This window comes from Solea solea, chromosome 6, assembly GCF_958295425.1.
Source record: "Solea solea chromosome 6, fSolSol10.1, whole genome shotgun sequence".
NCBI lineage: Eukaryota > Metazoa > Chordata > Actinopteri > Pleuronectiformes > Soleidae > Solea > Solea solea.
The window spans coordinates 27,089,823-27,103,463 of NC_081139.1; the positions used below are offsets into that span (position 1 = coordinate 27,089,823).

The window sequence follows — 13,641 nt, forward strand, 5'->3', positions numbered from 1 at the left end:
ACAGTGGGAGGAACCCGGAGAACCCGGAGAACACCCACGCACACACGGGGAGAACATGTGACCTCCATGCATAAAGACCCTTGTTCCGACCGGGGCTTGAAGCCGGGTCTTCTTGCTGCAAAGGCAAAGAGCGCTAACCCCGAGTAAACACGTGTACGACCCTGACGGACAAACAAGGAGGTTCACGGAAAGCACCAACAGAGAAGATCGTAGAAAACTTACCCTCGATTGGTGACGACGGCTTTCTTCAGGTGAACGTAGTCGGCGGGAAAAACTCCCTGCAGAGACACAAGAGGCAAAGATTTACTGTCTCATATCCTGTCTCTCAGCCAGAGCTGGCCGGCTAAATAAAGGACAAATCAATAAATAAATAAAAAAAACGTGAGCAGCTTCTGCTGCAGTGATGGAAACTCTTTAAACATCATCATCGATAAAATGTCTTTTTCCTTTAAATTTACACAAAAACAACAATATTAGGTGTCACGCAGGACTAAAAATAATGAGACGTGTCCTTGTGTCTTTTATTTTCTGGGAAACGCACACACACACACACACACACACACACACACACACACACACACGCGCGTACGCTGCATTTTTTATTAGTAACTGAGACCAATCAATCTTTTGTGTTTTGTCTCCAGGAAACACAATGCTCTGTTTCTGCTTCTTCACAACCAGACTTTGCACATTTTAAAAAGTTTTCTCTTTAACTTGAAGGTCGAGGGTTTGGTTCCCAGCCTCGTGTCCCTGGGCGTGGTCTCAAAACGAGCTCACGAGCAAATCATCATATTACTGCAGATATTAACGTACGACTGGAGGAAAGTCAGAGTAGGAACTGATGTTGGGGAATGTATTGTGAGACGCACAGAGAGAGAGAGAGAATATATAACATGACTGAAAACCATCCGGTGTTCACTGACGATGTTTTTCAAATGGAAATAAACAGATCGACTTTCCACAGACACTGAGTTTCCTCAGGCTTGTGTTTACATTTAAATATAAATCAAATAAATAAAACAAAGTCACGTCTGCTGCTGCTGCTGCTGCTGCTGCTGTGGCTGCTGCTGCTGCTGTGGCTGCTGCTGCTGCTGCTGCTGCTGAACAACATGCACTCATCAATAATTCACGTGAGACACAGTGAAGGTTAGAGTGGAAGCTGCATGTGTGCAGCACTCACTGCAAAGACTGCTGTCACAAAACTGTCTCGACTTTCAGGGAAAAATCAGGATTCAAAGTGACGACTGCAGCTTTTTAAAAAAAAAAAATTCCTTACTTTTTGCCGTCAAATTTAATTGAAACTGTTCTCGTTTCTTTTCTTTTCTTTTCTTTTTTACACAGCTGCACAAGAAAATATGGCATAAAGTTGAATTTAAAGGGCGTTGAAATTGAAAGAGTCCATGAAACAAAGTCTTTGGGAGTCGTTACAGAAACACAAAAACTTAGAAACATAGAAGACGTTAAACGTTAAAGTTATCCAAAATCTATTGATATTATTTATGAAACAAGGGACTTATTGAATAAAAACTGCTGTACACTTACAAAACAAACTTAGATCCTATAACTAAACTTCAGTAAAGAGCAATTTAAAATAATTCATGTTAGAAACAATATACAAATATTAGAAAATGTGTCAGTTTTGGGGGAATAGTTATGGAATGAAATTGTGTAAAAACTCTTTTAAATGTTTGAAATGTAAAATATTTACAGCTTACAAAGCAAAATATAAACAGCACTATAATCGTAAGTGCAAACATACATTTCTGATTTTCAGCCTGTTCCTTTTCATTCATTCATTCATTCATATGGTACCCCACATTTTGTACAAAGTTATGGTTCATAAGTACGGCAGTCAGCATTAACGCACTAATTAGAGTTCATTTAGCTGCAGCTGATGATTGTTGCGTGGCGTCCCACAGGGCTCAGTTGTGGGCCCACTTCACCTTTGAGCTCCATCTTTAAAGCGGCCATAGCATGGTCCTATCTCACTTATATGCAAGATATGGAGGTGTACTTACAAACATGAAGTTGTTTTTATGCTCAAAAATGTCCTAGTCTATATAAACGAGAAATGTCTCATCACTGACGCTCTCGTCAGCCGCACTGTTTCAGACCAAAACCACTCCCACAGAACACAGACTGTCTTGTGATTGGCCAGTTACCTGGAAGTGATGTAATTGGCACGTCAGCTCTCAAACCTGCAGCTACCCCTCTGGAAAGGATGCACCACTAGCAATTATCAAAACATTGAGTAATGTCGTAATCCCTTACACATTTGATCTGGAGTCTGACCCAGAGTCAGAAGACACTGTGACAGTGAAAGACTGCTGCAGGATGCCTGTAGCTTGGATAACGTTGTGGTTACCGAGATGATAAACACACATGCATATGAAACACGAGTGTAGCGTGTAGCTTAGCATGTAGCCAGCTATCGCTAATGCTAAACGACAAAACAAGCACACAAAGACAGTTATATACATATTGTTGGCACTGCTCCTTCCTTCCTTTAGGTGAAGTTTGGTGCTGTGTCCTGCTTTATATTGCTACTTTCAACCGTAGAAGAAGAAGAACTACTCTTGTTGTAGCTGCTGAGCGTATCGGTTGTACAGAGCTCAGCAGCTACAACGAGAGTTGGTGTTCTTCTTCTGTGGTTGAAAGTATGTCACCAGATGTGCCCAGACTCTAGTGCCCGGACTAGGAGGCACTGCTGCTTAGAGGAGTGGTGAAATTCGCCAGTGACGTAACAAGTCAACAGAAGTGCCGTTCCGCTTCGTAGAACTCAGGAAACCAATCAAACCCTGCACTCTCAGCAGTGGCTGAACTGATTGTTATGGACTTTTAGGGCTTCATAAACGAGGTAATGACGCAGATACACACAAAAATGCAGCGTTAATTGGCAATTCCGGGCTATGGGATCTTTAAACAAACATCATAGTTTCTTTTCATTGTTTTGCTGATGATGTTGACACAAACCTTCTCCTCACATCTAACAGACTCAAAGAATTGTCTGGAATATTTTCCACCTTAGATGGATTTTAATTTTTAAGTCTCGACGAAAATAAAACTGTAAAATCATTTCTTTCAGATCTTTTAAATCTTTTAAAAGGAGAAATCTTGCCGTGTTTATTGACAATGTTTTATAAAACGTAAAAACAGATCAACTCAGTTGTTAAAAGTCGGGGTTTTTTTTTACTAATGAAATGAATTCCATAGACACTGAGTTTCCTCGGGCTTGTTGCACTTGTTTACATTTAAATAAAATCAATTAAATCTTTAAAATTCAAGTTCGATTCCCAATCAAAATACACTGATAAAAGCCACTTTACGTTGTTGATTTTAACATATACATCATAAAAATGCAGTAATTGTGATTATTTATTGAACTTCCGCGAGTCATTTACAGCTGTTTAATTTCACCGTGCAGAGGCTGTGGTTGGTTGATTAGACGTTGATCGATTTGATCGATTAATCAGCCTGACGCGGCCCTTCGTGGCTCTCTCACTGACTGGCACAATAAAATGGAATGCGGCCATTGTTGCCGCTGTGATTCACACCCGTGCTTTTCCAGCTCGGACGCGTCGCAGTGTCGTCACTGTTTGTCACTGAAGAGGCCAAGTGTGACAACAACTACACAATACACACACACAACAATCGCACTCAAACACACACAAGCAAATATCACTCAGCTCGTGGAGTTTCAGGAAAAAACCTCATCATCAGTATAATTTTCATTTCATTGAAGAATTTATTGTCTGAGTTGGATTTTTATTTATACTTTTAATTTACCAATAACAGAAAAAACATCCAGGACCTTTGACTGTTCATATATGAAATAATGCTGATTACATTTTTAAACCTAAGAGTAATTTGTATAAAAACTATGTCAAAAGATGTGATTTTTAAAGCAACAGTGACGCTGAAACTCAAAAATGTAAACTTGGAAAATGTTGGTACCAACAGAGAGTTTAAATTTGAGGATATCTCGTTCACAAAATGTCACACGACAAATAATATGTCCTCCGTCTGCACCGATCAGCTACGATTACTGTGACAAGAGAACTTCAAAAAGTGACCTTCAAATTGTAATTAAATAATTTATTTAAATAATTTAATAACTGCAGAGGGCAGCATAATCCATCTCAAAGTAAAACTTGCTGTGTTGGAAAGTGTTGCTAAGGCTAAACGAGGACTTTGTGAGGTTACGTTAGCGATTAAAAAAGTAAACGTTTGGAGTAGTTGTTTTTCGTAGTTAGCACTGAGGGATTCAACAATGAAAAAGTCATTTAAATTTCAGCATGGCGATGAGCACCGACGATAAATTATACGATTCATCTCTAAATATTCTTTACTGACTGTAGAACATCTGACATAGCTAACTTCTGGCTAACTGTCTTTAAGCTATCTTTTAGCTGCATGATGGATGGATGCTAGGTAGCTAGCTTAGGAGATGGATGATGGATGCTAGCTTGCTTACAAGATAGATGGATGGATGCTAGCTAGCTAGATTATGAGATAGATGATGGATGGATGGATGCTAGGTAGCAAGGATGAATGATGCTAGGATGGAAGGATGTTGGATTCTTGCACACTGTCACTGAGCAACTCCACACTGCCAGGGCTGCCTCTCTCTCCTCTGTGCTCATCCTCTTGGACCTTTCTGCAGCGTTTGACACAGTTAACCACCAGATCCTTACTTCCTCCCTTCAAGAACTAGGTGTCTCAGGCTCTGCACTTACCCTACTCTCGTCCTATCTTCAAAACCGAACATACAGAGTAACCTGGAGAGGATCCGTGTCGGAACCCTGTCCTCTAGCTACTGGGGTCCCTCAGGGTTCTGTCTTGGGCCCTCTCCTCTTCTCTCTATACACCAACTCTCTTGGTTCTGTTATTCTCTCTCATGGTTTTTCCTATCACAGCTACGCCGATGACACCCAACTCATTCTCTCTTTTCCCAGCTCCGACACAAATGTAGCAGAACGGACCTCGCTTGTCTGACCGACATCTCTCAGTGGATGTCTGACCATCACCTGAAACTCAATCTTGACAAGACTGAGTTTCTTTTTCTCCCAGGAAAGGGCTCTCCCACTACAGACCTGACCATCACCCTCGACAACTCTGTGGTAACTCCTTCTCATACCGCAAGGAACCTGGGTGTGACACTTGACGACCATCTCTCCCTCACTGCCAACATTGCTGCAACAGCTTGATCTTGCAGATACATGTTGCACAACATCAGAAGGATACGGCCTATTCTAACCCAGAAGGCTGCACAGGTTCTGGTCCAGGCTCTTGTCATCTCACGCTTGGATTACTGCAACTCCCTCCTGGCTGGTCTCCCTGCGTGTGCCATACGACCTCTACAACTCGTCCAGAATGCAGCAGCTCGACTGGTCTTCAACTTACCAAAATTCTCCCACACTACACCGCTCCTCCACTCCCTTCACTGGCTTCCTGTAGCTGCTCGCATCCGCTTCAAGACTCTAGTGCTTGCGTTCCATGCTACAAACGGATCCGGTCCAGCCTACATCCAGGACATGATCAAAACCTACACCCCAGCCCGACCACTCCGCTCTGCATCGGCAAACCGGCTCGCTGCCCCCTCACTGAGAGTTTTACAGAGGAACTCGAGACTGTTCAATGTCCTAGCTCCCAAATGGTGGAACGAGCTCCCATCAACATCCGGACAGCGGAAAGCCTCCACATCTTCCGCCGCCGACTAAAAACACATCTCTTCCGACTCTACCTTGACTAAGACGACGACGACAAAAATAAAAAAAATTAATAAAAAAAAAAACCTTATACATTGCACTTATGACTAGCACTTCATAGTTTGGCTTACTTGAAGCTCTTACTTACTTCTAGCTCTTATTTGTACCCAAATGTTTAAATGCACTTATTGTAAGTCGCTTTGGATTAAAAGCGTCTGCTAAATGACATGTTATGTAATGTAATTCTAAGTAGCTAGCTAGCTCACAAGATAGATGGATGGATGGATGGATGGATAGAATAAAGACAGAGACACTACTGTGGTCCGAGTGGTCAAATTGAAACCTTTATCTAGAGAAACAACATGATTGTCTTCTCGAGCAGGACACGAGTCAAACAGCCAGCATCTCTGTATGTTTGCATTGGGGTCAGTTTGTCTCTGTGGGTCCATTACAGCAGCGACAGCAGACGAGTCCATCATGTTTAAACGCAGTTAGAGAGACAAGAGACAGACAAATGTCCCGTCTCTAAATTTAAATGCTGCTTTTCCCTTTCACTGCGCCTCTAAATTATTCAGCATCTACATGGTTCAGTCCGTCCGTCTTAATGGAACGTCTGACGTCCTCTAACCTTTATGAAGACAAAACCACTTCAAACACAGCTCCTCTCTCTGTGTTAGCACACTGCTAACATCACTGTTACTGTCATGATACACAAATTATTAAATATTCTCTACACAGATAGATAGATAGCTGTCGTAATATGATCGCTAGTTAGTGTCAGCTATCATGCTAGCTCATTTTTAGCTGTGGGGTAGCTAGATAGCTAGCTATATAGGTGATTAAGCTATATTTAGCGATCATGCTATTTATAATTCAGCAAATGTTTAGCTGTAGGGTAGGTAGCTAGCTAGCTAATTAAGAAATGTTAGCTGTATGAACCCTAGTTAGCTAGCTAGCTAATGAAGCTATTATACCTGCATAATGGATAGATATTTTTCTTTAAACATTTTTTGTCAGGAGCTGCTTCTCTCTCTCTCTCTCTCTCTCTCTCTCTCTCTCTCTCTCTCTCTCTCCATCTTCATCATCAGGTTTGTTTTTCTACACATAAATTCATCTCATCTCAGTTATTCCTTTATTCTTAGCTCATCCCTTCTTTTCTAATCTGTGGGTTTTTTTTGTGCGTGTTAGAAGGGAAAATGAGGAGGACGACGACGGTGTAATTCCCACACAAAGCTGCGAGCAGGATCCTGCTGTGTAATTTCACGCAGTGTTTCAGGATGACGGTGAAATAACAGTGATCACATCCCGAGCACGGAGGTGCAGGACTGTGCGCTGCTTCATCTTTTCTTCTTCAACAATGAGCCTCGTTGTGAAAAAATCTGAGTGGAAAAGAAAAGTCAAAACAACTGTAAGATCCAGAGTGTTTCCACATCTGATTTAAAAATCGACTATGAGTCCACCTCTAGTTTGTGCAAGTCACTAAATGTTATTACTGATAAAATAGTCATTGTTTATCTTTAAATATTGTTGTGGATACTATTGTTTTGGTTCATGTTGGTTTTAAAATGTATTATCAACAGATGTAAAGTTGAATAAGCTGCTACTTACTCTGGCGCCCTCTATAGATGCTATTTTTTACATATTTATATATGTTGCACATTGAAGAAAACGTATATAAACATCTGCTTTATGGGAAACATTAATTATGAAGAATATGATGTTACAAGACAATGAATTACCTCTGAAATTGGGGGAAAATGTGGTATCTGTTATCAGCCAAAGCACTGAGACCTGAATTGTAGCCGCTACTAGCTGCTAACGATGGTACTGATTGTTAAGACGCAAAATAAAGCCACACAAAATAAGCCACTTTCACTTGTTCAAACTCAAAATACGCACTTTATTTTTGCCATGGTTTACAAAAAGTAATGTTTCTACGTCCAAAATGTAGCAAACAAAACCAAGAAACCACAATCCCGACTGTTCGCTTGTCCACATTATTAGCAACACCTGGGCTAATCAGTTAGCCAGGGTTTAAGGTGTTATTCACACAGAAACTGAACTTTTCCTACATCATCTTTTTTCTTCTCTTTCTGTAAAAAGAGCATCATTTAAAATAATGTTGTAATATATATATTTTTGAATATTAGCTAATATCGTCCACATAATAACAGTGTAGAACCTAAAAATCACTGCAATTCACAGGTCTAGATTATACTAAATATTTTCTATTATGAATTAAACAGTTGTTCTTTCATGCAGGTGTTACGACACTGTTTTATGGTGAAGATATTAAACATTTGCTTTGTCACTGTTGCCATTTGCAGACGGTCCCTTCACTCGGCTGCTGGTTTAGCTGATTGTCTGTTTTACTTAGGTTGGAAATGTTTTACTTGATTAAAGCATTTTACAGCACTTTAGGCAATTAAATATGAATAAACTTGACCTCTTGTCACTCGTGTTGTTGTGTCTTCTGTCTAAAACACCAGCTGGAGTCCACGCTGCTGTGGAGGTGTAACAAAGCTGGAGAGCAGAGAGTGAAAGCGGCGACTGGTACAACGACACAAACGAGGCCGTTTTTATATAAAAAGCTGTGACACGTTAGTGTGAGTCACAGAACCATGAAAACCTGTGTTTAAGTCAAACTTTCTATGAGTGTTGCAGCTTTCGTACTTTAAAATGGCGGTTTATTGGCAGTCAATTTAAAACATTATGTGGTAAAGATGAGTTAAGATAATCCAGAATACTCAAGGAAAACTCTGCCACTTCTTTCACATTAAACCCACGCAAGACTGTGGCTAAACAAATCTGCTGATTCAACATCAGTAAAAAGAATCAAAAAGAGCGAGGTTCAGAGCGAGAGAGCGTTTGTCTTACCTTCACGTTTGGCTTCCTCGTTGAAAATCCTCTGTACCATCCTGAAAGGAAACAAAAACATCAGAGAGTTAATAAATGTTAGAGTCAGCAGCCGAGTGTGCGACACCACAATGACTTTGTTACATTTTACGCACTGTACCTTTAAAAGGCTCATAAAACTCTACCTATCTTATGTTCACATGTTCACGTCTTTATCTCACTGTGAGACGACTTTTCCAACAGGAAACTGGAGTTTGTAAACCACTCACTCTCCCACACCAAACCTCATAGAGAAAATCAGTGATTTTAACATCACACACACAGGAGTTGTTGAACCTCTGTTGCTTCCATCACTAAATGTCTTATTTTGTGACTTCGGCATTTGAAATCCTTTGTTCAGATTAACCTCAGTGACACAAAATGACCACATGAGGCAGCAGTAGACCAGCAGCTCCTGTGTCCCCACGAGCTAAAATCACTGATTTTCTCAATGGACTTTGGTGTGGGAGAGTGAGTGTTTACAAACTTCAGTTTCCTGTTGGAAAAGTCTGTCTGACAGTGAGATAAAGACGTGAACATGTTCTTATGGTGTTGTAGACGTGAGCAGGTGTAGACTTTAGCTGGCAGCCATGTTTTCAGTGCAAAGAAAACAGCGACTATGTGCGAGTACTTCATATAAAACACACTTTAGAGCTTTGTTAACGTAACGTATCATGAGCCTCTTTGTGTTTACCGCAGGAGTCTAGTGCATGTTCATCTCTGTCACAAATCTCCCTCTCATATTGATGAACTTGAGGAAAACACGGCGTTTCCCGAAGCGTGAAGACATTCTCTGTGTCTCTGTCTCTCGGGCTTAATTCCACGAGCGCCACTCCACACGGACGGACGTCTGTCAAACGTTTCCCCCGCAGCAGAGCGGCTGCCGCCACGAGAGCCAACTAAACTCTCGGTAAGAAAACCTTGACAGCTGAAAACGACTCGTGTCCAGGGAGCGAGCGGCGCAGCCAGATGTCGCCTCAGACTGCGGAGGACATCGTTTGTCTCCATCCGAGTGGAAACAAAACAGATTGTGTCTCTGAATTGCGGTGTTGTGAGGCTCGAGTGACCGCAGTCTGTCAGGGACAGTGAAGCCAAAGAGACATTTATATATCAGTGAAGCATATCATTACTCTGACCCTAACTGCTGATAAACTGAATTAGCATTATGTATATATATATATATATATATATATATATATATATATCTTTTTTTTTTTTTTTTTTTTTATTTACTTTACGTTTTCAGGTCAAGTTATTTATACAGAAATTCTGTAAACAGACAATTAGAAAAAGGAAACATCATAATTATGTCATCTCAAAATCCACTGTCGTGTTTGTTTCTGCAACGCTGTCAATCAAAAAAGTGGCTCCGCCTTTCAGACAGTTCCTCCAATCATCATGCAGAAGCTCAGTGTCTGCGCCCACCCACTGCTCAATTGACTCACAGAAATGACTAAAATACCACTAAAACAACTACAAAAACTGCTACCATGACTAATACTACCTACTACTAAACTACTACCAGAACATAACTAAAATCCTACCAGAATGCGACTAAACTACCACTAAAACAACTACTAAAACTGCTACCATTACTACTACCAACTACTAAACTACTACCAGAACACGACTAAACTACTACTAAAACTGCTACCATTACTATTACCTACTACTAAACTACTACCAGAACACGACTAAACTACTACCAGAACACGACTAAACTACTACTAAAACAACTACTAAAACTGCTACCATTACTACTACCAACTACTAAACTACTACCAGAACACGACTAAACTACTACTAAAACTGCTACCATTACTACTACCAACTAAAAACTACTACTAGAACACCACTAAACTACTACTAAAACTGCTACCATTACTACTACCTACTACTAAACTACTACCAGAACACCACTAAACTACTACCAGAACACAACTAAACTACTACCAGAACACAACAAACTACTACCAGATCACTACTAAACTACTACCAGAAAACAACTAAACTACCACTAAAACTGCTACCATTACTACTACCAACTACTAAACTACTACCAGAACACGACTAAACTACTACTAAAACTGCTACCATTGCTACTACCAACTACTAAACTACTACCAGAACACGACTAAACTACTACTAAAACTGCTACCATTACTACTACCAACTACTAAACTACTACCAGAAAACAACTAAACTACCACTAAAACAACTACTAAAACTGCTACCATTACTACTACCAACTACTACGAGAACACGACTAAACTACTACTAAAGCTGCTACCATTACTACTACCAACTACTACTAGAACACGACTAAACTACTACTAAAACTGCTACCATTACTACTACCTACTACTAAACTACTACCAGAACACGACTAAACTACTACCAGAACACGAATAAACTACTACTAGAACACGACTAAACTACTACCAGATTACTGCTAAACTGCTACCAGAACACGACTAAACTACCACTAAAACTGCTACCATTACTACTACCAACTACTAAACTACTACCATAACACGACTAAACTACTACTAAAGCTGCTACCATTACTACTACCTACTACTAAACTACTACCAGAACACGACTAAACTACTACCAGAACACAACTAAATTACTACCAGAACACTACTAAACTACTACCAGAAAATTACTAAACTACCACTAAAACAACTACAAAAACTGCTACCATTACTACTACTACCTACTACTAAGCAAATACCAGAACACGACTACACTACTACCAGATCACTACTAAACTACTACCAGAAAACAACTAAACTACCACTAAAACTGCTACCATTACTACTACCAACTACTACCAGAACACGACTTAACTACTACTAAAACTGCTACCACTACTACTACCAACTACTAAACTACTACCAGAACACGACTAAACTACTACTAAAACTGCTACCATTACTACTACCAACTACTACCAGAACACGACTAAACTACTACTAAAACTGCTACCATTACTACAACCTACTACTAAACTACTACCAGAACACGACTAAATTACTACCAGAACACGTATAAACTACTACGAGAACACGACTAAAGTACTACCAGAACACTGCTAAACTGCTACCAGAACACGACTAAACTACCACTAAAACAACTACTAAAACTGCTACCATTACAACTACCAACTACTAAACTACTACCAGAACACGACTAAACTACTACTTAAACTGCTACCATTACTACTACCTACTACTTAACTACTACCAGAACACAACTAAACTACTACCAGAACACAACTAAACTACCACTAAAACAACTACAAAAACTGCTACCATTACTACTACTACCTACTACTAAGCAAATACCAGAACACGACTACACTACTACCAGAACACAACTAAACTACTACCAGATCACTACTAAACTACTTCCAGAAAACAACTAAACTACCACTAAAACAACTACAAAAACTGCTACCATGACTATTACTACCTACTACTAAATTCCTACCAGAACACGACTAAACTGCTACAAGAACACAACTACACTACTACCAGAAAACGAATAAACTACTACCAGAACACAACTAAACTACTTCCAGAACACTACTAAACTACTTCCAGAAAATGACTAAACTACCACTAAAACAACTACAAAAACTGCTACCATGACTACTACTACCTACTACTAAATTCCTACCAGAACACGACTAAACAACTACCAGAATACGACTAAACTACTAAAACAGCTACTTAAACTACTACTATCACTGATGAAGAAGCAAAAGCTAGAACAGTGTCATTAAAAACCCTCATCCTTTCATCCTTTAATCTTGTTGAAAAATCACGACACTTTGCTCAGCACTTTGTCACAATCTGACATGAATATGGAGAAGGAGACTTAATAACGTGAGCGTGTGATTAATAACCAGTGCTGCTCTCATTTATATGTTAAACAGAACAGAAGAGTGTTTGTGAGGGTTCACGTGAGGACGACACTCACACACTGGTACATTGTTGTTGTTGTTGTTGTTGTTGTTGTTGTCGGTTTATAGCGGGATATTTTGGTTAGAGCACCCCCTGTAGGTGGTGTCAGCTTGTTCAAACTCCTTGTCAGCATCACATTTGTACCAGAAACCAGATTTGTTTACATTACATTCTTCATAAGTAAAAAGAAATGTCAGGACCAGTAGTTCTCATGGACACCAAAACCTGGTCCTAATGAGGTAGAACCTAATTTTTCTGAGGAACTGGTTGAACTGGTTTATGAGTGGGAGGAGACGTTTGTTAATAATCCAGTTAATAATCTATCCTTATTAACTGGATATGTGCCCCAAACGTTTAAAATAGCAGTTATTAAACCCCTTCTCAAAAAGGTGACCCTTGACCCAGATATTTTAGCTAATTACCGACCTATATCTAATCTTCCCTTTGTTTCTAAAATCTTAGAAAAAGCAGTTGCTAATTAATGATGTGAATATTTGTTTATAGTCTAATAAATGTTTCAAATATAACGTTTTAATGAATTTTGTTGATTTGTAAACAACCAGGGCTGCAACGATTCATCGTTTAATCGAGTATTCATTGTTTCCTAAATTAATAGTGAACTATTTTAATAATCAATTTATCAGTTTGACTTTTCTGTTTCTGTGATTCAAGATAACAAAGAAATCACTACAACTTTATTTGATGCAGAATTATTGCATAATGTACCAATTCATGCACATGAATAAAATCTTGAATTCACTGAATTCTTGTTTTGTGCACAGCTGTGGCTCATGCGGCACGTTCGTACTCATTATCAGTGAAAGACAACACTTCCTGTCTTCAGACTCGTCCTCTCTGCGAGGACGGGAACAGATAATAACGTGGGCTTCGTTCCAGGCCATTACTGTGTAAGTCATTACTGTGAAGACGTGTGGACGCAGCCGCAGAGTATCACTGTGTTTTTACCGTGTGCATTTGTGATAACAGCCGCGGACGCATTAAGAGCTTTTACCCTGATCGACCGGAACTGGCTGCTGCTGCTGCTGCTGCTGTTACTGCTGCTGCTG

The 13,641-nt window shown here is 39.8% G+C and overlaps 1 protein-coding gene across 1 annotated transcript in view; it reads right to left on the minus strand.

The window, feature by feature from the left end:
- LOC131460493 (dedicator of cytokinesis protein 3-like) overlaps positions 1-13,641 on the minus strand; it is a 98,809-nt gene that overhangs the window by 58,248 nt on the left and 26,920 nt on the right. Inside the window, 2 exon segments of the mRNA XM_058631047.1 lie at positions 223-278; positions 8,586-8,626. Of these exon segments, the coding sequence (XP_058487030.1) occupies positions 223-278; positions 8,586-8,626 (97 nt within the window).